The following is a 24591-nucleotide window of genomic DNA, read 5'->3' as shown; positions in this document are numbered from 1 at the left end:
ACATTAACCTTAGCTACTACAAATACAGTCATTGAATTTGTTTGAGAACTCTGATATAATTTATAAAATTATAAAGAAATTTTCCTAAGAAGTATTGTGTCCTACTTATAATTAAGTAAAATAAAACCTATGTGAATCCAATATGAAATTTTCCTTGAAAATGTGATAGAATAGTCTATAATAAATAGGTTTGAAAGGAATAACTTAAGCAGGGAACATAGCTAGGTGGTGACTCCACTTGGCATGGCGTGTACAATACACTGGGCCAATCTCTAGCCCAGAAAAGAAAGAATAATTGTACTAGTAGATTCATCACTAATAGTCAAAGGGTACAAATATTTAAACATTTCATCCTTTACTACTAAATAATATTCCTCGGATCCCACAAATTTGCAGAAACACAACTAAGTTTCCATTCCATACTGTACAGATCAAATTCAAGTCCAGCTGACTTGCAGAGGCATTAACCAAGATGCATCTCCTCCTTTGAAATAGAGTTTAATGATGTTTTGAGCACACAGGAAACTAGCACTTTATTTCCAAACTCTTTTTTTCAGACAATCAGGAATGGTTGAAGAAAATTACACCATGAAGCATGAGTTTATCCTCACTGGATTTGCAGACCATCCAGAAATGAAGGCCCTTCTGTTTGTGGGATTCTTTGTCATCTATCTGGTCACCATGGTAGGGAATATGGGCCTGATGATTTTGATTTCCAAAGAGCGTTCTCTTCACACACCAATGTACATCTTTCTGGGCAACCTGGCTCTTGTGGATGCGTGCTGTGCCTGTGCTATTACTCCTAAAATGTTGGGGAACTTTTTTTCCCAGGACAGAACAATCTCTCTGTATGAATGCATGGCACAGTTTTATTTTCTTTGCACTGTTGAAACTGCAGACTGTTTTCTTCTGGCAGCAATGGCCTATGACCGCTATGTGGCCATATGCAACCCACTGCAGTACCACACCATGATGTCCAAGAAGCTCTGCCTTCAGATGACCACAGGAGCCTTCATAGCTGGAAACCTGCACTCCATGATTCATGTAGGGCTACTATTTAGACTGGCATTCTGTGGTTCTAATCACATCAACCACTTTTATTGTGACATCCTTCCTTTGTACAGACTCTCCTGTGTTGACCCCTATGTCAATGAGCTGGTGCTGTTTGTCTTTTCGGGCTCAATTCAAGTCTTCACAATAGGTAGTGTCCTCATATCTTACATTTACATTGTTTTTACAATTTTCCAAATGAAATCCAAAGAAGGGAGGATCAAAGCCTTCTCCACCTGTGCGTCTCACTTTCTGTCTGTTTCATTATTCTACGGATCTCTTTTCTTCATGTACATTAGGCCAAACTTGCTAGAAGAAGGAGACAAGGATATACCAGCTGCTATTTTGTTTACAATAGTGGTTCCCTTACTAAACCCTTTCATTTATAGTTTGAGAAATAAAGAAGTAAAGAATGTCTTGAAAAAAATTCTGATGAAAAAAATAATCTCATGAAATTTTAAACAAGCATCTGCTATAGCTTAAAGACTTTATTCAGCAGAAAGTTCACCTGAAATTCCACAGGGGAGATGCTTGTAAACTGTAGACAAAATGTTAAAGTATCCTAATGTTTTCAAATTAAGCGGCAGTATGCCAGGTGGGAATATTGTTAGAGGAGGAAATTGGAATGGATCTTAACAGAAAATAGGGATGGGGGGAATGAAAAATAAACTTTAAAATTCAAATACCCAAATAGTCTGATGCCAGGCTCATGGCCTTTGTCAATGTTGGGGATGGTTACTATCCAAAAGACAAGAAGACTGTGGCTAAAATATAAATCACTGTCATAAAAGCATTTATAATTGCTGGGTGGTGGTGGCGCACGCCTTTAAACCCAGCACAAGGGAGGAAGAGCCAGGCAGATCTCTGTGAGTTCAAGGCCAGCCTGGGCTACAGAATGAGTTCCAGGAAAGGCTCCAAAGCTACACAGGAAAACCCTGTCTCAAAAAAACAAATCCCCCCCAAAAAAGCCTTTATTATCAACTTGATTCAGTAGCCTAGAACATGAGCACATAGGTAAGCTAGGAGGCATTAGGACCTATGAAATGTCAGCAAATCCAGGCACTTAAAAGCAAGAGCGACAAAACTGTTGCAGGTGAACATTGAGAAACTGTTCTGACAGCATTTGGAGAATACTGTTCTGTTGAAGATGGAATCAGTGAAGAAATAGATGCAGTCCATAGAGGTAAATATTAAATGTGTGTATCAAACTTGTTATCAGAATATATGACTAATTCAGAATTTCACTTTTAAGAGAGGCTAGCTTTAAAACGTTTTTCACTTCCATGTATATATACATAATTTCAATAAAACAAAATTCTACACAATTGATTCTTCTAGACAATTAAAATTAATCTGAGAAGCTTTGTTGTCAATTAATTAGGCTAAATTTTCCTGTATCCCTTCATGAGAGATGAGGAAGTTGTCTAACAGTGGGAATGGTACTTTGTGTATACTTTATGCACACAAGAAAGTATTGGAGTGATGAAGTGTGGATAGCAATTATCTTTTTAAAATCTTCTTTGTTAAAAACAGAAAATTGTAGAGTAGATGTGGAATCTAATTATCTTAATGTGCCATCACAAAATAATCACTTTCCAACTATTCACAACACACATTTGTTGAGATCTTGCCATGTGGAATACAAGTGATTAAAACCATCTGTCAATCTTGTTAACAGAACAATTGTCACTAATTTTGTTACTAGAACTATATCAAAGATGACACATGTCAGGGAACACAAAATTCTTCCTTCCATCTGCCCTCTTGCTGCTCTGAAATCACAGGTAACTTCCCAGAAGCAATTGTCAGGGTACAGCAGTCACTGCCTCAGACTATCTAGCCACCAGAGGCTGACTGCACAATAAAAATATAAACATATTGAGTCTATTGAGAAAATAATGTTGGAAAACAGATTTTAAAAAACATTTCTAATACCCTAAACTCATGGATAAAAAAATATATCGCCGGGCGGTGGTGGCACCTGCCTTTAATCCCAGCACTTGGGAGGCAGATGCAGAAGAATCTCTGTGAGTTTGAGGCCAGCCTGATCTACAGAGTGGCTTCCAGGACAGTCTCCAAAACTACACAGAGAAACTCTGTCTTGAAAAAGAAAAAACTATATTTATATCACCTTGTTGCTCTTTGTAATTTCTAGGAAAACCAATTTAGTTCATCACAATTATATTCAGATAGCTCCGAATTTCCTTGGTAATTTAAACTAAACACATCAGTTTAGGATTTATCCAACCCCTACTCCAAGCAATGTGTACTTATTTTTATAATTATAGCAAAGCTACAGAGATCAAAGTAAAATGATGCTGGAATAAAAATAGACATATATCAAAAGCAAAGACAGTGTCCATAAATAAACCCAGGCACTAGTGAACAATTTACCCTGGGAACCAGGTACCTAACTGCAGCTCTTCACCTCTCCCCCTGTTCCTCCAAATCCAGTCCTTAGTCTCACCCTCATAGCTATGGCAGACCACCTGCTGTGGCCTCCCCATTCTTCCTACCCCATCTCCAGCAGATCACACAGATCATCTCCTCCACCCTTCCTTACCCTGTTATCTCAGCCCCTAACATGAGCAGATATTCCCTGCCACTGGCAAAGCCTGCGACAGAAGCAAGTAGGCCAGCAAAGCAAGTAGGTGAGCTTCAGATTTTCACTCCTCTCCTCTCTTCCATATACAATCCCCCACAGTCATCCCCAGCTCTGTAGCAGACCACCTGTTGTGGTCTCTCGCTCTCTGCCCTCATTCCCAGGGGACTAAGCAGATCCTGGTGGAACACCCTACTTTCCGCCCTCCTGGTGACCCTGTCAGTCTTGACCCTTTCTAACACATTCCCATTCCTAAGTGTCAGCTCCTAGAAACATATTTTACTCAAATCCCCCAGTGGTCGACACCTAGTAAGATCCCAGAAGAAAACCCAAACTGAGGGAAATCTGAAGATGAAAAATTGAGGAACCCAAACATGAACTTCCAGGACAAGCCTCACCAACAGAATGCAGAGTACAAGAGATGGAAGAGAGAATCTCAGGGATTGAAGAACAACAGTAGAAATGGGTATCTCAGTCGAAGAAAATGTTAAATCTTTAAAACCCTGGCAGAAAACATTCTGGTGGCAACACACAGCCATCACACTCTCCTAAGAACCAGAGAGCGCAACCGAAACCACAGAACAAAATACCTACTCATGAAGACAAGACCATGTATCATCACCTAGAATTAAAATATTCCCAAACCCAAATACCTATATTAATTATAGCCAGGGCAATGTGTCTCTACTAGAACCTAGCAACCCTACCACAATAGGCTCTGTGTATTGCAATAGAGCTGAAGCCTAAGAAAAGTAACTTAAAATGGCCTTTATGAATATGATAGAGACTCTCAAAGAGGAAATTAATAAATCTCTTAAAAATCTATGAAAATACAAACAGTAGAAGGAAATTAATACAATGTTCAAGGCCTAAAAATAGAAATAGAATCAGAAAACCAAAACTGAGGGAAATCTGGAAATGAAATACTTAGGAACTCAAACAGGAACCTCAGAGGCAGCACCAACAGAAAACAAGACAAGGAAGAGAGAAACTCAGGCACTGAAGACACAAGAAATGGATACCTCAGTCAAAGAAAATGTTAAATCTAAAAATCTAACCTAAAGAAGGAGATACCTATCATGGTACAAGAAGTATACAGAACACCAAATAGATTAGACTGGAAAAGAAAGTCCCCTCAGCACATAATCTGCGCAGAACAAAGAAAGACTATTAAAAGCTGCAAGAGAAAGGCCAAGTAACATATAAAGACAGACTTATTCAAATAACACCAGACTTCTCAATGGAGACTCTAAAAATCAGAAGATCTTAGAAAGATGTTCTACAGACACTAAGAGACCTCAGATACTTACCAGATTGGCTGATTTTATGTGTCAATTTGACACAAGCTAGAGTCATCAGAGAGGAAGGAGCCTCACTTGAGGAAATGCCTCCATGAGATCCAGCTGTAAGGCATTTTCTCAGTTAGTGTTCAATCTCAGTTAGCCAATGGTGGGTGGTGCTATCTTTGGGCTGGTAGTCCTGGGTTCTATGAGTAAGCAGGCTGAGCAAGCCAGAAGGAAGCAAGTGAGAAAGCAGCATCCTCCATGGTCTCTGCATCAGTTCCTGCCTCCAGCATCCTGCCTTGTTTGATTACTGCCCCAACTTCCTCCAGTGATGAACAGCAATGTGGAAGTGTACGCCAAATAAACCCTTTCCTCCCCAACTAGCCTTTTGGTCACTGTTTATTCACAGCAATAAAACCCTAACCAAGAGTCTATCTATGGGTACAGACAACTATATGTCTATACCCATGGTACAGACTACTATATATCTGTACCCATGGTATAGACTACTATATTCAGCAAAACTTTCAATCATAATAGATAGCAAAAAAAAAGGCATTCCATGACAAAAAAAAAAACAAGATAAATCAATATCTATTTAAATACTCAGCCCTAAAGAAGGCACTAGATTGAAAACTCCAACCTAAAGAGGTTAACCATATGCAAGAAAACACAGGAATAAATAATATTAAACCAGCAAATCAAAAGAGGAGAAACACACACAACAAATAACAAAATAACAGGAATCCACAAACACAGCTTATTGATATCTTTCAACACCAATGGTCTCAGATCCACAATAAAAAGATGCAGACTAACAGAATGCAAAAACAGAATCCATGTTTCTGCTGCATCCACTAAACACACCTTAACATCAGGAAGATTTACATCACCTCAGTGTAAAAGGATGGAAAAGGATATTCACAACAAATGAACCTGAAAAATAAGCTGGTGTAGTGCTTTTAATGGGAGACAAAATAGAATTCAAGCCAAAACCAGTCAGAAGAGATGGAGAAGAACATACACACATACTCATCAAAGGAAAATTCCACCAGGAAGAAACTGTAACTCTTAATCTCTATGCACCAGCTTTACCAGTGGCCTCTGTTTCTCTCCATGATCTCTTTAATCCTGAGGTCACCAATGTAGCAAAGTCTGTGCCTCACCAGCGGCTCCTCCTGGTTTCTCACAGTGCCAAACCTCAACTGCTTTCCATGGCCCTTTCATGCCTTCAAAACCAGCACCATGTGGGAGACTCCTTGCATATATGATACAGTATTTCAATTCACTGTGTCAGCACTGTTGAGAACATTGGGTTCCCAGCCTGCAATCTGGTAACCATAGCAAGAAAATCCCCTTAGCATTAGTTTAAATATTTAAACTATTTTCTACCAATGAGATGGATATTGCCATTTATTTCTTTATAGAAATGTTCTCCTAAATGAGCAAGAGGAAAAGCATTTATATCCAGATCTCATTTCAAAGTTGACATCCATCAGGCAAACCACTGGTCTCTTCAGGAAAATCCAGGTGAAAAATAAGTTAACTCTTTCTGTTAGCATGCATTCTCTACATTCTTTGTAAATTTTGCTCTTATGATTCTAATTTGGGGGTGGGTAGGACCTTTGAAGTCTTCCCTTTACACTGCAGAGTAGTGTGTAAGCATGAGACTAATGAGCAGCCCCCTGCATCACCTCTGAATGTGAGGAGGTTGAATGTACCACAGACTAGATTATCAAACTTGTAGTACTAATGGAATACATCAGTAAGGCTTTTGATTTTTTTAAAAATTATGTGCGTTGCTTATTTGACTACTGTTAGGGTCCTGAAGAAGTCCCACAAAAGACCACCATCCATGTATGCAATCATTGAGAACATTTATTATCTCAAAAAAGTTTCCAGCATGCTGAGGCTGGCCATCTCACACAAAGGCAAAATGGCAACAACCCCATGAGGGAGTTCCTAGGACAGTTATGTCATCTCAGATATGATTGGCTTAAGCAAGTGGCAATCATATTAGTACAATCTAATTGGCTAGAGCTAGTCAGGGGCTGGTCAGGGCTACAGCTATCCCATTTGGGGGCAGTCATGGATAAGTCCCAGGCTTTGTCCTTATTTGGTTATCTGACCACTGAGGCTCAGACATGGCCTGCATGTACCAGGCCTCCTTGTACTTGCTGTTCTGGGATGATGGAGATTTATGGTCTTTGGTTTGTGGCTCTCTCAGAAACTGATTGTTCAGTCTCAGCAAACTGGAACTGAAGCCTGATCTCTGAGAAAAGACTGAGCAGCTTGTCATGGCCTCTGCTTGGACTTCTCAACTACAAATTAAATAAAATGGCTTATTATCCCCTACAACGATATAGGATTGAAAATTATGAGCTAAACATTCCCTATAAGTTAAATAAATTATATTAGCAAGGAACATAATTTCAAAATGGTCCTATAGACTTCTAATACCCTGTTAGGGAGATTTCTCTTATCAAAAGAGAGTCAAAAATAAAATAAAACATCAGTATAAAACATGACAGTAATTATCACATAGGAAGACTAATAAATGTTTCTATACCATATGACTTGAAGATGACAGGAGGAAGGCACTGAAACAAGAACAATTCAAGTTATAGATCTCATATGCTCATTCAGTCTTGTTCCTGGAGGGGTCATCCTGAAATAATAGGATTATAAAGGTGGCAATAGTTTCAGGAAAATGAAAAAGGAGAGGTTTGCCTGTATCTTTCCCAAGCACTTGTCCTAGTCCCTGAAATTTGGAATTCTAAGCAAGCGCGGCTCTTGTAAATTTTCTAAAGGTTCCCTGTCAGCAAATGAAGCTGGACTTGTCTGTGCAGCTTCCTAAGAGGTGACATGGAGGATGCCACTTAAGGACATGATGAAACTGGTGGCCATCCAATTGTGGGTAGGACTCTCTCAGTGGACCTCCTCCTTTACCACTCCCCTTTTGGGTTGTAAAAGAAACCCTATTGGTCACTGCCTGGGGAAAACTCACATCAGCATTTATGGCCCTTCAAGAATTCAAGCCTGGTGACCTTGCTCAGCCAGAGGATTGCTGTTGCTTGGTTTTATTTATTTATTTTATTATTTATTTATTTATTATTTATTTATTTTTTTTTCTATTATCAGCTTGATACAGTACAAATTCTTATCCTGATAGTGAAATGCTTCACTGAGGCTTGCCCAGTAATTGAGTAAAACCAAAACTTATTATAAGCCACAGTCATCCTAGGGTCCCCCCTGCTATAAAGCCTCCCTGGTTCTGTGGGTTGCAGTCTGATTGTTCTTTGCTTTATAGCTAGTATCCAATTATGAGTGAGTACATACCATATTTGTCCTTCTGGGTTTGGGTTACCTCACTCAGGATGATATTTTCTAGTTCCATTCATTTGCCTGCAAATTTCATGCTGTCATTGTTTTTCTCTGCTGTGTAGTACTCCATTGTGTTTTTGTACATTTTCTTAATCCATTCTTCAGTTGATGGGTATCTAGGTTGTTTCCAGGTTCTGGCTATTACAAATAGTGTTGCTATGAACATAGCTGAGCATGTATCTTTGTGGTATGATTGAGCATTCCTTGGGTATATGCCCAAGAGTGGTATGGCTGGGTCTTGAGGTAAATTGATTGCCAGTTTTCTGAGAAAGCAACATACTGATTTTCACAGTGGCTGTACAAGTTTGCATTCCCACCAACAGTGGAGGAGTGTTCCCTTTGCTCCGCATCCTTTCCAACATAGACTGCCATTAGTGTTTTTTTAAAAATCCCTTAAAAAAAATGGAAGAAAAAAAAACAAACAAAAAATTGGAAGACAACAAAGAAAGCCAAGAAAAAGTAATTAAACAGATGAAGGAAACAGTTCAAGAATTGAACATTGAAATTGAGACAATAAAGAAAACACAAACTGAGGGAATGCTGGAAATAGAAATTCTGACTAAACGAACAAGAACTGCAGAAACAAGCATAACCAACCAAATGTAAGAGATGGAACAGAGAATCTCCGACACTGAAGACACAACAGAGAAAATCGATTAGTCAGTCAAAGAAAACACTAAAGACAAAAAAGTCATAACACAAAACCTAATTGGGACACCATGAAAAGACCAAACTAAAGAATAATAGGGATAGAAGAAGGAGAAGAATACCAACTCAAAGGCACAGAAAATATATTCAGCAAAATCATAGAAGAAAACTTTCCTAACCTAAAGAAAGAAATACCTATGAAGATACAAGAAGCTTACAGAACACCAAATAGGCTGGATCAAAAAAAAAAAAAAAAAGTCCCCTCACCACATAATAATCAAAACACTAAACATACAGAACAAAGAAAAAATATTAAGAGCCACAAAGGAAAAAGAGCAAGTAACATATAAAGGCAAACCCATCAGAATAACACCAGACTTCTCAATAGAGACTATGAAAGCTAGAAGGTCCTGGACAAATGTTATGCAGACACTAAGAGACCATGGATGCCAACTCAGACTATTATACCCAGCAAAACTCTCAATCACTATAGATGGAGTAAACAAAATATTCCATGATAAAACCAGATTTAAACAATACCTATCCACAAATCCAGTCCTACAGAAAGCACTAGAAGGAAAAATCCAACCTAAAGAAGCTAAACACACCCATGAAAACTCAGACTAGAAGAGGTACTAGAGAAACGAGATGGAAGATGAGGAAGAGCCAGATGGGGCAGAACTAGTATGAGAGAATTAAGATAGAACTTAGAGGGAACAGGGACAAATGTAGAGAAATCAGGCAAGAAAGGAGCTAGGCATGAGAGCAGAATAGAAGCTGTGTAGAGAGAGAACTGACTCAGAATAATAAAATGTGTGGACTAAGGAGTTTTGTGTATGTAGATTCATTTCCTATCATCAAAGATTAAATTATCAGCTGGTTGTAGATTCTTCCCAGACCCTGGGAGGGGGCTATTGAGGGGCTGGACCCCCATAGTCTCTGTTAGGAAATAAAATCTTGCCACAGCTACCAAGATGTAGTTGTAGTTTTCCTGAATTGCCTCTCACTTAGCTCATTTATGGGGTAATCTGGGATGCTGGAATAGGTGGAGACTTTTTAGAAACTCCTTTATTTATTGATTTATTTTATAATTTAATTTAAATTTACATATCAGCCACAGATTCCCCTGTCCTCCCTCCTCCCACTACCCCCCCCCCCCCCCCCCCCAGCCCACCCCCCATTCCCATCTCCTCCAGGGCAAGGACTCCCCTGGGGATTCAGCTCCACCTGGTAGATTCCATCTAGGCAAGTCCAGTCCCCTCCTCTCTTCACCCAGGCTGAGCAAAGTGTCCCTGCATAGGCCCCAGGTTCCAAACAGCCAGCTCAAGCACTAAGGACAGGTCCGGGTCCCACTGCCTGGGGGGCTCCCAAACAGCTCAAGTTAGTCAACTGTCTCACTTATCCAGAGGGCCTGATCCAGTTGAGGGCTCCTCAGCTATTGGTTCATAGTTCATGTGTTTCCACTAGTTTGGCTATTTGTCCCTGTATAATTCAGTCCATTACAAATTACACAACTCAGTCTGCTGTATTAAAATCAAGGACACCACAAGACAACTCACAGAAACAACTGACCTGGGCCTCACAGAGACTGAACCGACAACCAGGGAGTCTACCTGGGACTGACCTAGGCCCTCTGCATATATGTGACAATGGTGTAGCTTGGTCCTCTTGTGGGACTCCTCACAGTGGGAGCAGGGGCTGTCTCCGACTCTTTTACTAGTTTTCGGGACCCTATTCCTCATACTCGGTCACTTTGCCCAATCTTAATACATGGGGAGGTGTTTAGTCTTCCTGCAACTTGATTTGTCATGTTTTGTTGATACTCATGAGAGACCTGCCCTTTTCCAAACAGAAACAGAGGAGTGGATTGGGGATGGGGGGGGGGTTTGGGAGGAGAGGAGAGAGAGGAAACTGCGACCGGGATGTTATATTAATTTATATAAAAGAATCTGTGGAAAGGTAATAGAGCTTTGCCTATGTTCCCCAGGAGGGCTGGGGGCCGTGAAGGCAGCCAACACTGTCTCCTGTCTCCTCAGAGCCCTTCCCTTGCTCTCCTCTGGTCAACTTGGTTACCTCATACCCAAATGCCAGCCCCTTTTTTATTTCTCATCCCTCCTGTTCCTGACCAGTCCTCCCAGTTTTAATACTAACATCCCTTTAACCCTAACGTTAGTCCTCATCACATCCTCCAGTGTGGTAGATGGAAGCTGCTCTCAAAGGCTCAAGTCAGCAGCTTAAGACAAGGCTGGAAACAGAGGTGTCACTTCCAGGAGAGCAGGCACTTTGCGCTTTGTTTACTTACCCAAAAAAAAAAAAAATCCACATAATTTTCTTACTTTTTTAATACTATTTTACTTTTTGTAATTTTCATGATGTGTTTGTGCACATTGGGTGCAGTACCTCCAGAAGCCAGAAGAGGGTGTCTGATCCCCTGAAACTGATGTTACAGGTAGTCGTGAACCTGCCAACCTGGTTACTGGAATAGAACCGGGGTGTTCAGAAGGAGTAGTAGTACATGCTCTTAGCCACTGACCCTCTCTAGCCCTCCATGTCTTACTTAAATAGTTTCCTAACATAGTTGCCTACTGGATTCACGTTTAAAAGTTTAAAAGTCACAATAAACTAAACACTCCAGGATTAGTTGAATTGTCTGGAGCAAAAGCAATTTGTGTAAAATTATGTATATGCATAAGTGTCTGTGTGGGGGTGTGTGCATGTGAATGCAGGTACCAGGGAGGCCAGAAGTCACTGTTGGATCCCCTGGAGGTAGAGTTAGAAAATACATTCTTTCTTCCATGCTTCCTGCCATGTGTGCTTTGAACCAAGCTCGGGTCCTCTGGAACAGCACTACATACTGGTAACTGCTGAGCCATCTCTCCAGCCCCCAAAAGTTGTCTAGGAAATTACAATGTGCCATCTAGGCACAGAACAAATTTATGAGCCCGGTTGCCTCATAATGCAACCAGTCATAGTCAGCATTTTAAGTGACTACTGGGTAATTTACATAATCATCACTACAACTCTCAAGTAGATATGTTAGTCATAGACTATCACAGGTGTGAAAAGTAGGGCGTGGACAGGCTGGGACAGAGCAAGAACCACGAATTTATCATTCTGTCTCCTGAGCTGGATATTTCATATGCTCCATGCTGCTCCAGAGGAAACCCTAGTCCAGCAACTGTTCCTGTAAAATACATCTTTTCTTCCATAGGGTCAAAAAGGGTCATTGATATTCAAAGAGTTCATCCCAGCATTTCTTAAGGATCACATAAATTCCTTCCATGGAAGTTGAGAAGAATAAGTTTCTAAAAAGCTTTTAAAGATTTTGGGAAATGAGAATTACAGAGCAGTAAATCAATATTCTGAGATGACTATTTGTCAAGCAGTTAAGTCAATCTGACTTTGAATAAATAAGCTTTGAGTTTTTGAAGGGCATCTTGGACATTTGAGACTGAATCAGAAAAGATACAATCTAGGAAACAAGCCATGGATAGTAAAGGCAGGCAGCATGGAGATCACTGGTGTTTACAAACAAATGACAAGCTAAAAAAATGAGAACAGAGGCTGGTCGGTTGGGAAGAGACGAAAAGCTGCAAGACAGGTAGAGTGAAGTCCACACCCTGAACCACCAACACTGAGTCAGAAGATAAGAGGCGACAAATTATTCAGGAATGCAAACAACTTCAAAGTAAACAGTCGCTGTTTATATTTCTAAACCTCTTCAACTATAAAGTAAAAAGATCCAAAATTACATGGATCTTGCTTTATAGAAGTTTGTTGAAGTATGTTAATGTTTATTTGTCAGAAAAATCTATTAATTCACTAAAACAGCAAAAAATCTGATACTGAGGTTAATGACTATGATGACTTCTCTAAGGTTAAATAAGCCATTGTTATTCTTTTTGGAATGTAAGATTTTCATAATTCATCATTACATAATGAACATGTAGGACACCAGCACTTAACTGTGTAATTTGGCCCAAGGAGGGAAAAATCATCTCAATACAACACATGAACAAAGGAAAAAGAATTTCTACACATAAATATGTCCTCCTTTTCTGAGTCATTATTCCCTTATGAGAGCAGAAAAGAGGACAAAAGGCCCCACCCACCTGTCAGGACAGAGCTGTATCCTGCCTGTAAAATGCCAGTTCGTACCTTCAGAGCTAACTAGCTAGGAGGCTCCAAAAAGATGTATTGCAACCCAAGAATTGAAAGAGGTTTGCATTTGAATTGTAAGATTACATGAAGATTAAGCACTGAAATGTCCTCCTACTATTTTATTTTATCATCAACTGGATGTTTAAGTTCTAAGATTTAAGTGTGTGTGTGTGTGTGTGTGTGTGTGTGTGTGTGTGTATGAGAGAGAGAGACAGACAGACAGACAGACAGACAGACAGACAGAGACAGAGAGATGTGGAGTGTGGAAGTTCATGTGCCATGACACTCAGGGAAAGACAGAGGACGATCTTTGGGAGTCAGATCTTTTCTTACATCATGGGTTCCAAGGACTGAACTCAGGTCATTAGACTTACACATGCAGCAAGAGCTTTCACCTGCTGAGTGTTCTGGCTGGCCCCAGACAGACAGAAATTTCAACAGTACTAGTATGAAATCTGGTGTTGGTAAAATGAAAACACTCCAATTGGGTGTACAGTCAGGTCATTCTTGTCACATGACTTAAATGAGTTCACTAGTTCCTAATCACACATATAACATTATTGAGACTAATGGATTATCATATGAATAGAAAATACACAGGGTTACCTGAACAAATAAATTCTAGAAGTATTCTCCTTCTCTTATTACAGGAAGTTTTCGTGTTTTCATGGTTATCCTTAAATTTAGCTTTCAAAAATGCAGAAGATATTTACCCATATCATTATTTACATTATTTACAATTCTAATTATTAGAGTTGTAAAAATTAGTTTTAAAGTGCACTTCCTAAGTTAACATAAAACATGCTCTAGAAAACTGGAAATTAATATTATCTGGAAGGTTGCTTTGAAAAGATCGTGTGGAAAGATTACTAGGACTTACCTTAGATTGGTCAGAGTTGCTATCAGCCATTTCATATGGTTCAATTGGGGGAAAAAAAAAGAGTACGTCCTAGCAGGGCCCTGTTGCACAGATAAAAAGCCGCTGCAGGAGAGGATGTCCTATGCCTCGTGTCTAACATACTCAGCATACAGACTAAGGGCACTGGCTTTCAGCATTCAAAGGCACTGCTGGTAAAGCAGAAACTGAGTCCAATTCCGACTTCACCTCCACGATGCGTGTTAAAGACTGGTTAACGGGCACAGAAAGGCAGGTAAGAGGCAGGAAGATGTTGAAATGACGTCTTCACACAGAGAGATCATGTGGCCAGTGATTTCCAAATCGCATTCCCAAGTGGTCTTTGTTCACTTTTATCTCATCTGCCTCCTAGGAAGTTGTTGGAAAGCAAACGTTAAGACTAGGTTGGGAACAGGGACAGCGAGACTGGAGTCCTAGCTACCCAGGTGGGCCGGAGTGAAAAGGACTGCAAGTTCAAGGTCAGATCGGACAACTTGATAATGCTACCTTAAAAACAAAAATAAGTGTATGTGATGTTGAACACCTATTTATAATCTAGCAGTTGGGAGCCAGAGGCAGCAGGACCAGGAGTTCAAAGTCAGGCTTGGCTAAATGGTGGATTCAAGGCCAGGTTGGCCTAGGACATAAGACTCTTCTTCCCAAAACTCAACAACATGAAACAGGGCTGTGGATGGAGCTCAACGCTAGTTCACACAAGGATAACCCACAAGGCCTTGAGTTTAATGTCCAGTGCCAAAAATTTTTAAAAAGTGGGTAGAAACTCCAGGAACAAGTTACATCAGAAGCAACTAGCCAATGTAATAAATGCAGGTTGGGTTATAAGACAGAAGTTGACATTTTATTAATGCAGAACACAAATATGGGGGAGCATTGGTAGTTCAGTGGCCAAATTCTCTCCTCCCAGAACACAAATATCGTCATGAAACAACTTCTTAGGGAAAACTGGCCACATTAGGTGGAATATGAAGAGGCCACAGACCTCGTTTAGAAACATGTTTCATTGAAGGTATTTTGATTTCTAATGAGGAAATGCTTTTTTCCAGTTTCCACAAGACTGTGCCGAGGGCCGTGGCAGTATACAGCAGGTGACAACTAGTGTGTGACAAGTTGACCCACCAGACATTAACTCCCTGATGGGCAGCCCCACCTGGCAAAGCCATGGGGTCACTGGCTGTGGAAATGAGTTGTTTTCTGTCTGTGACTTCCCCGGGTGCCACTGCTGTGCCTCCCTATAAGAACAGCTGTGGGTGCTTTCCAAAGACCTCTGGTGGTGTGTTTTCCATCTCTGGACACACATTAGCTGTGGATTTCTGTTTACGCTGTATAATTCTGATGAACAGAAATATTACCAGAATATTCTTCTTTGCTGACACAGGAAAGTAACAGCATTCTCAGTCTCAAGGACAGCCTTTTACACATTTTGCAAAGACCTTAGAACTGGTCCAAAACAGACTAAGTTGCCCCTGCAGAATATACACAAAGACTAATTCCCAGGTGTTGCTTATTGCTAAATCAAGGCCAGGCTGTTTACATCTAGTCATAGTCCTTGAAGTTGCTCCCTTTCTGCATGTGCCCTGACTGCTCAAGGTTCGGCCAATTGTTCACTGTCTGGGACCCCATACCAACTTAGAGCTACGTGCATGGGTCAGTGTGACATTAGTAGCCTAAGAGAAACTACGTGACTTATCTTGTGATTTGAGAATGGGTAGGGCCCTGAAAATGTAACTTATAATTGCCCAGAGTTTGGCTGTGAGGCAGCAGCAGTGGCGGTGTAGAGAGAGATGGCTGTATAGAGCTATGTGAGAGCTGCTGCAGAGTGTGTGTGTGTGTGTGTGTGTGTGTGTGTGTGTGTGTGTGTGTGTGTGTGTGTGCTGGGTGAGAGATGAAGAAGCATGAGAGAAGTGTGAGGAAGTGAGTGGGTGAAAGAGTGAATAATGTAGAAGTGTGTGTGTGTGTGTGTGTGTGTGTGTGTGTGTGTGTGTGTGTGTGTGTGTGAGTGTGAGAGCGCTGTGTGAAAGCCGCTGCTATGTAGAGGAGCTGTGCCTGGGAACTGTGTAAAGTGCTGTAAGATGAGAGAGCTGTGTAAATGAGATAGCCGTGGCCGTGTGGAGATTTGTAACTGTGTGGAGACAGAGTCAGAGACCATTCATAAGATGAAGTAAAGGAGAAAGTTAACATCAGAAAGCATGTGTGTTTCCTTATTTCACCAGTCATAGCTTAAAACTTATTTCTAATCACCCTCGGATAAAAAGTTTCCTACCCCTCACTACTCTGAGGCATTCCTTGTATTACCCTGAGTGGATCATGGGAGCTGGTCTCTCATGGTCCCAGTTAAGACTGTAGTGTTGAATGAGCAGCATCCCCTACAGGAGCACATACCTGACCACTTGGTCCCCACTGCTGTCTGGGGAAGGTAATGGAACCTTCAGGAGGGGAGGTCTGCTGGAGGAAGCACTAACTCGGGGTGGGCTTGGAGTTTATAGCCTTACCTCACTGTCAGTTCATTCTCCCTCTGCTTCCTGTTTGCAGCTGAAGTTGTGATTTCTCGGCCTCCTGCTCCAGTAGCCTTCTGCCATTATGGACTCTGCCTCTAAACTGTAAGCTGAAATAAACTTTCTTCCTTCAAATGCTTTGGTCATGTAGCAACAAGAAGTAGCTAATATACAGACCCAAACACATGAATAACTCATCTCCCACAGTGATCCACGAAGATCCCCATCCCATTTTTTTTTAGCCCCATATGTTGAGACCTAAAACAATTTACACACTCTACACGATTCTCTTTTTTTATTTTTTAAAAAAAGACAGATTTAGGATTTGGTAAGAAATTACTGAGTTACATTTTTTTTAACCTGTGAAGTGCTACAATAATGGAGTAAATAAATAAGATTTTTAAAGTTCAATGTTTACAGACATATTATAAAAAATGACTGAGTTACAAGACATTAAATAATGCTGTTACACACCAGGAAGGGATTTGGGCAAGGAAAGGCACATCATTTCACCACAAGAAATCAAGACCACAGTTGGAAGTTAGTGGGTAGCCACAGCTTTGGCTCTTGTGGTGGTGGAACCCCGGTTCTGAGGGTCCCTATTGGTAGGACCTCCCATATAGTACTTAGCTGGAAAAAAGCAACTGGGGAATTGATTGTGATTCTTCTAATGCTCTGTTTGAAAGAAAGTACTCTTTTAATAAGCCCGGTGTGTGGAGGGGAAGCAGCAAAAATTCACAATGGTTTGGTGACAATGAAAATCCTCATGAGTTTTAGTTTAAAAAAAAAACTATAATGTGGTAAGATTAATCAGCTTTTTTCATTGAATTGAAATTTTGCAGTTAAAAGCTACAATTTCAAGTAAACATCATTTTTCACTTTTTTTTTTTTCTTGTAGACAATCACAGTATAAACAGCTGCCATATTTTACCTCAGATGAAGCAATGTACCAAAGTTTAGGGACAAGGATGCTAAAAATAATTTCTCAATTTTATGTGCACACATCTTCAGGTACACTGGCTCTGCTCGCTGACTGGTATCAACAAGAGGAAAGTAAACTTGAAGTTTTGACAGTGATACTAGATCTCCTACAGAAATGAGTTTCGACACCACTGGATTTAGCAGACATTAGCAGACCCTGTTCTGGGTCAATTTTCACTGCCAATATTCTTTCACAAAGTTGGGTCCCATCTCTCCAGTCCTTTCTGAACCTAGATCAGTCTGGTAAAAAGACTGAATCACTCAAAGGAAGCCACATACATTTTAAGTAGTATTTACTGTGGATTTAGTGGCACTGGGTATAAATAAAAGGGACTTTTAGGATAAAATGGCATATCCACAAAAATAAAAATTAAAGACAATTGAGAGGAAGACAAAGGGAAAACCTCAATAGTTAAAAAATATTAAAAACGGCAATCGTCAAGCAGGCAGCTGCCCATTCACGCCACTCGATAGGCCTTCATTAAGGTGTACTCTTTCCGGTTGGTGTGAGCAGCCCAGATGAAGAGAGCAGACGCCATGAACTGTAAGGGAGCCGAGACGCAGGCCAGGCAGAAGGACCATCCAAATTCTCCGGATACATTCTCGGGCAGCCCTAGTTTCTGGTGTAGCAGTTCAATGCCAGCAACATAACAACTTACAGAGCCCAGTGTGCACAGACCTTAGGAAGAAAGTTAGAAAACAAACATGACTGCACGAGAGCACAGGAAAAGCTTCTCACAAGTCAGACAGTACAATGGCATGCGAATGTTCACAAGTTACAAGTCTGATCCGTAAGAAGACAGAGAATCAAGAGAACTGACTAACCCACCTGCAAGGAGATGGAGGATGCCTGTGGCGATGGTGGGATACAGGCTGCGGCAGATGCAGGCACAAAGCCCAATCAGAGCCCCAAAGCACATCAAACCCAAGCTAACGAAAGGTAGGAGGAACTGGCAACGCCAAAGATCTAGTTTTAAAAAGGAGGGAAAAAAATTACTTCCGACCATTTTTCTACAAGGGCAATTTCTTTCATATTCGAAGGGATTAACTAGAGCTTTTCTCAGAAGGTGAGAAACAAGTATTTTAATATCAAGGCCTTATTATTCAAAAGGATTCCAACTGTATCCTGAAACAAATAAAGGGCCACTAACAGTTAAGTTACCAAAGGGTTATTATGTGCCACGCAACATATGCTATTCATGTGCTTGAATGAACCCTCCCAACGTCTTACACTGTTGTGTGCCACTACTATCTGGTCCTTTTTGTATCTAAAGGAACTGAGACCAGAGGCACAGTAACTTATACACAAAGAAAAGTGAAGAACCAAGATTTGAAGTAATGTAAAACATAGGTTCCTTCTATAAACAGACAGAACGAAAGTCTGTGCATGATCAGACAACTGACAGCAAGTAAATACATAAATGATGATGACAAAAGGGGACAGTGGACATGGACTGTGGCAGGAACTTAGTGGTTGCTGTAAATCTCATAAATTCCCTTTGCTCTCATTGTTTCCTAGAACAGCATTCAAGTCTTTGTAAATATTAGGCCTTCCCTTAAAACTCTGCTCCCAATACCCTTCTCCCTCTCTCTCACTGAGAGGTGAGCACCTGCAGCTACCTCACGGGCTCCTGTCATAAGACTGCCCTAAATGCCATAGCACTGGCAGTGTAATCACTGAGGAGCAAAGTGCTCCTGATACTGTTTGGTTTGGCCATCTTCTCCTTGGCTACTACTACCTGGGATTGGAAGGGTACTGTCAACAGGCCTGACACTGAGCCCTTGAGAGACCGCAGCAACTTCTACAGGTATGTTCATGTGAGCTCAGGCAATGGGAGTGGGCATCTCAGATACCAAAGTTTATTCTGTAAGTCTACTAAATTTCCCCTTATGTGGGCCTACTAATAACGTCTTTTGCAGATCTGGACTCCACCCTCCACTGTTTTAGCTCTCTCAACTGCAAATTATTTGACGTTTGTTAAGTAATAATAATATCAGCCATGGAACAGAGCTTACTGGCATGCTGTGGGGAAACTTACTTAATGCTGACACTGTGCACTAACATTCCAAACACAGAGGTCAACCAAACACATATTCTTCTCCCAACTGTCCTGCTGAGAGCCAAGTACTCACAGGTCCGAAGCAGATCAATTCCACTATTGTGGTTTCCAGGATCAACGTATTTCTCCATGAACTGTTCATTTAGTGTGAAACTCATACATTTTGTGACCATGTCAAATGACTCTGGAACAAGAATGATGACTGCTTGTTATTGTCATGGAACACATGCCATAATAATCTCTTAGTGATTATCTTCTGAAGTAAAAGGTGAGGCAGGAAGGCATTCCCCAGGACACACATAATCTTCAGCCCCCAGGGACACACAGGTCACTCTGTTGCCACCTCTGAGTCTCACCGACAGTCTCCAAGATTCAGACACACGAAAAAAAGGGATCAGGAACATGAGAGGTATGTTAGGAGGTAAGTTAGTAATGAAGCAAATATATTAGAAGACGAGGAGACGTGGACAGGAACACAGTATCTGAAGAATTCTGATCTTCTCTCCCAAACTTACTATACCAGCCGTAATCCTCAAGAGGTGATATGTCAACCTTTCTAGGTTCTCGGACAAGAAATTTCAATCATTCTCGTCCATATACATTACAACAGAAAATCCTAACAGCTCTTCCTTCAAAATATATGTAAGATCCAGCTACAACCCAGTGCTGCTATGCTGGTCTGAGTCACTCCTAATGGGTCCTGAGCTCACCCCTGCATTCTGCCCACATGTACAGACATCAACCAGAGTGGCCAGGTCAGGTCTCTCCTCTGTTTAATGTCCTGCCTCTCAATCGCTCTCTGCAGTCTGCAGAACTCCTACAGTCAAGTGTCTCCCTCCCACCCGCCTTCCAGCACATGCTTCTGTGCCTTCTAAGGAGGACCGGAGGTTTTACGATAAACTATAGCTTGCTCCCTTTTTTTGCCTGTTACTCCTATTTTTCAAATTCGGTACAATGCCATCTTTTTAACACACAGTAACTCAAGTGCGTTCTGCTACGATTTGAACACAGTGATTCCCCGTAAGAGGCCAAAGGAAGTAAATATAAACAAGAATGAACTATAAAATGTTTTTATGAAGAATGCTAAGATTTCTACTTTAATACCTGCAAATTAAAACATTTGTGTCAATAAGAATGTTTGAAGAATAAATCAGAGAAACGACTTATTTTTTCCCCTGTAGTATCTTTTAGCTTATTAACTCTTTATAGTTGTGCAAATCTCAAATACATACAGATTGAAAGGCACAGCTGGTCAAATTATGTCCTCTAAAATACAAGACAAATGATAGAAACCTACTACAACATAGCTAATTGTTTGGTTTGGGATTTTTTTGTTGTTGCTGTTTTTCAGTACAAGGTTTCTCTGTGTAGCCCTGGCTGTCTCAGATCTTATTCTGTAGACCAGGATGGCCTCAAACTCAGAGATCTGCCTGCCACCACCTGGCTAACATAGCTAATTGTAAGAGGACAATCAACTCATATTTGTTGACTTTGAATACCACTTCTTCCACAAATCACCAAATATTTAAGATCCTCAAACTAATTCCTCATGACATGTGAAATGAATAAAAAATTTTCTAATTGGTAAATAAGTCTGAGGAGTCAAGTGGCTTTCCCAAGATTAGGAAATCACTGATCCAACTGGTATCAGTGAGGACAATGGAAATGCACAGAAATTGAGGAAAGAAAATGGTAGGAAAAAACCAGAAGATTTCTTAAGGTGTGCACAAACCTGCTTATACATCACTGAGTAATCATTATTAAGTCATAAAGCAAAGAGAAACGGAAATAAAGAATACCTGTCCTTTCTGGTGGAGCATACCAATGTGTGTTTTGGGGTATGGTGATACACCGTCTCCACAATCCCATTGTGCCATTATACCGGAACAGTGCATCATTATAAGTCTTTTCATCTGCCTCATCACCAAGGAACTCGTTCCAGGCCATTTTATTTGAATCACTTGAATTCTCTTGAACAGGACTTCGATATTCATACCAGAAGTCTGTGCCTATTGAGGCTGCCATATAGATGGTGGAAATGAGGCTAAGCACACAAGCAATCACAAATGCTGTAGCAAAACGGTTATCCATTCTGGCATTCAGACTGCTCTGTTTAAGTTGAAGAAAGAAAAAAAGTTAGACCTCAAGAACAAATAAGAATTATATAAAATCTCAAACCCACCCTTTATCCTTTCCCCATCCCTTCTTTTTATAATGCATTTATCATTTTAAAAATTTACAAACAAAAAAGGCAAACGTTAGGTTTAAAACAAAACTCATTCTCATGAAAGTACTTATGGAATGCTCACATACCCAGGATGCTACGGAGACAGAAGTCTTGGTCTCTAGTCTATCACCTGCATACTAAAACAGACAACACTGAAATGGACATACACATTACAGATACAAACAACAAACATGCCCATAGTCAGCAGTGTAGCATGCACACATTAACTGCAGGTTTAATTCCTACAGACGCTACAAAATGTTAAGTGTTTAGGGTTTGGGTGAGGAAAAAGTCGTAAGAAAAGGAAACCAGGAACCATCTGCTCTTTGGTGGGAAGGCTTCCAAAATAAGGGCAGGAGTGAGGCGTTATTTGAAAATCAGAGTTGAAGGTGTTAACCCAAAGGGAAAGTTTGTTTTACGTGTATGTCATAGCAAAGAGACCAATAACATCGTTAGGTATCAATCTCCCCCAATCCAATTAAAGCTAAGCCAAGCTTCCTGGCACAGCCAGCTTCTTACTCTCCCCATCCCTTACGTTTCTCAACCTCCCGAACTGCAATCCTGCTCCCTCAATCCGAAAGTATAGCATGTATCCATAAAAACTAAATGATCTCTACTCGCAAATAGAAACGTGAGTTAGGCAAAACCTGAACTCTCCCTAGGCGTGGACCGGGCTCCACGGCAGTAGTAAATGGCCGCGGTGAAATGACTCAAGGCGGATCACGCTGAGTCAAACCAACCCTGCCAGGTGTATGTAGGTACACCAAGACCGCACCGAACCCCTCACATAAGCACCCGACCACGGAATCACAAACTGGGGAGCAGAGTTTTGGAGGAAAAAAAAAATAATGGAAGTGACACCGGAAAGACCGGGGCGATTGCAATGATCAACCGTAACTCGGTGACTGCGGCTTTGTGTTTTGATTTTCAAAAATCTCGTCCATCCTGGTGCTCTCGGATGACCTTAGAGGCCGGGCTCTGGAAGCTGCGCCTAGCGCGGTCACCCTGGGCCTGTGGCACAGCAGGGCCTGGCATGGGCAGGCTGGGGCCGGCTGGGCTGAGGCCGGCTGGGCTGGGCGGGTGTCCCGGGTACCCGAGCCCAGCCAGCCCCGGCCCCCTTGGCCCAGAGCCCCGCCCCTCCCCGCTCCGCCCGCCCGCCCGCCGCTCCAGCCTCCGCGCCGGGCCGCGCCAGCCAGGGGCCCTCTTCCCCCACGCCGCGACCCGTGCCGGCCCGCGACCCCGCGCACTCACCGCCCATCCTCTCACTCCACCGGCTTCGCCCTCCAGCTCCGACCACAGCACCCTACTCTCCCCGCGCCTCCTCTGACGCACTTCCCTGCAGAGCCCGCCCCCTCCATAACTCCCGCGCCTCCGCCTCCGCCTCCACCCTAGGCCCGGCCAAGGCGGGCCTGCGCCGAGGGGTCTTGTGGGAGTTGTAGGAAGACCGGAGGAAAAGCTGCTAGAGGCGGCGGAGAGCATGCCCGGTGCCGCGCGGCGCATTGTGGGCAATGTAGTTCTCTCGGAAGGCAGAACGGTACCCGAAGCAGAGGTCTGGGCTAGGGGGATTATTACACCTCAGAAAAGGAGGAACCAAGCTCCAGAAAGTGATGGGGGAGGGTCTTTGGTCACCCTAAGACAAAGGCTGTGATTTATGTAACTTAGGTCTAACTTTCAGTCTTGTGCTTTCCTTACCATGATTCCCTACGTCTAAATATTAGTACTACTGAGTAGATTGAACGTTAATGGGACTCTACTCTTCAAATATCGACACCCCTCCTCCCCATTTCCTACATCCTCCCTCCCATTTCAGCAAAGAATTCTTCTGTTTCGTTTAAATCTAACTAAAGATATAACCCAACATATAACTAACGATATAACCTTTTAGGATGTAATTCCATTATTCTCATTTGAAGAAATCGTAATTTGCTCTCTAGTGCAGTAAAATTTTCCTTTTCAATAAGTTTCCATTGGTTTACTTAAAACCTGTGGTTTTTGTTGTGGTGGTGGTGGTGGTTGTTTTTGGTTTGGTTTGGTTTGGTTTGGTTTGGTTTGGTTTGGTTTTTGAAACAGTTTCTCTGTGCAGTGCTGGCTGTCCTGGAACTTGCTTTGTAGACCAGGCTGGCCTCGAACTCGTAAATCCTAAGGATACCAGATATCAAAAATGCAACTTTAACGTGTGAATGTAATATGAAATGGAGTTAGAGAACATCATTTAAAAAAAAAAAGTCACTGGCAGCCTTGGAGACAGTAGATTGTGTGACATGGAAGTAACGGGCTGTTCTACACCCTCAAATATTTCACAGGAATTTCTGAATAGGTAGCAGGAACTATTTCAGTTATAAAGAAAAACATTTGTCTTTGGCTCATGGTTCACCATCATGGGCTGTGTCTGGAAAAGGACTTCTGGTAGAGCATGTCATCTAGAGCCTACCTAAAAGAAACAACATGTTAGCCAAATACATCATAACATCCAAATGGCATGACTATGGATTTTCATGTATCACATCAAATCAAAAAACAGTGTTGCCACAGGCATCAGCTTGAGAGCTTGATGGGTGTGCACAGACAAATAGTGACTATACAATCAGATTTGTCAGTGTGTTTATGTACCAGACGTCTTCATCCACTGGCCTTCATTAAAAGTCTGCTTCCTGAAGTAACATGCTGAACCAGTGCAGGTAAAATGGACATTTCAAAAAGATAAGAAGAAACAGCCTAAGTTTATAGACAGAGACACTGAAGCCCATAAAGACTAACCAACTAGGAAAACATGAACACTGAGGAAGG

At 41.5% G+C, this 24591-nt stretch overlaps 2 protein-coding genes across 6 annotated transcripts; one reads left to right on the top strand and one right to left on the bottom strand.

Moving 5' to 3' along the window:
• Nucleotides 1-506: 506 nt before the first annotated feature.
• On the top strand, nucleotides 507-3419 carry LOC118594277 (olfactory receptor 5K1). Of its 2 annotated transcripts, XM_036204110.1 has the most exons (2): nucleotides 568-1488; nucleotides 3390-3419. In XM_036204110.1, exons 1-2 carry the CDS (start codon nucleotides 568-570, stop codon nucleotides 3417-3419), a joined length of 951 nt encoding a protein of 316 aa, XP_036060003.1. The 2 variants fall into 2 exon arrangements, with proteins under 2 accessions (XP_036060004.1, XP_036060003.1); XM_036204111.1 differs by lacking the exon at nucleotides 3390-3419 and having other exon boundaries at nucleotides 507-1582.
• Nucleotides 3420-16814: 13395 nt separating this feature from the next.
• Nucleotides 16815-23230, bottom strand: Cldnd1 (claudin domain containing 1). 4 transcript variants are annotated; one of them, XM_036203984.1, is made up of 6 exons: nucleotides 23056-23230; nucleotides 21891-21956; nucleotides 21377-21686; nucleotides 19651-19761; nucleotides 18347-18484; nucleotides 16815-18196 (listed from the first exon to the last, which is right to left on the bottom strand). In XM_036203984.1, the coding sequence occupies exons 3-6, from the start codon at nucleotides 21666-21668 to the stop codon at nucleotides 17976-17978; spliced, it is 762 nt and encodes a 253-aa protein (XP_036059877.1). In that variant the 5' UTR covers nucleotides 21669-21686; nucleotides 21891-21956; nucleotides 23056-23230; the 3' UTR covers nucleotides 16815-17975. The 4 variants fall into 4 exon arrangements, with proteins under 4 accessions (XP_036059877.1, XP_036059876.1, XP_036059879.1 ...); XM_036203983.1 differs by having other exon boundaries at nucleotides 21891-21934; XM_036203986.1 differs by having other exon boundaries at nucleotides 21891-21941; nucleotides 23056-23225.
• Between the last annotated feature and the right edge of the window lie 1361 nt (nucleotides 23231-24591).

The sequence above is a fragment of the Onychomys torridus genome, chromosome 12 (assembly GCF_903995425.1).
Source record: "Onychomys torridus chromosome 12, mOncTor1.1, whole genome shotgun sequence".
Lineage (NCBI taxonomy): Eukaryota > Metazoa > Chordata > Mammalia > Rodentia > Cricetidae > Onychomys > Onychomys torridus.
The sequence above is the reverse complement of the archived record's forward strand: the minus strand, read 5'-3'. Positions and strand labels throughout refer to the sequence as shown.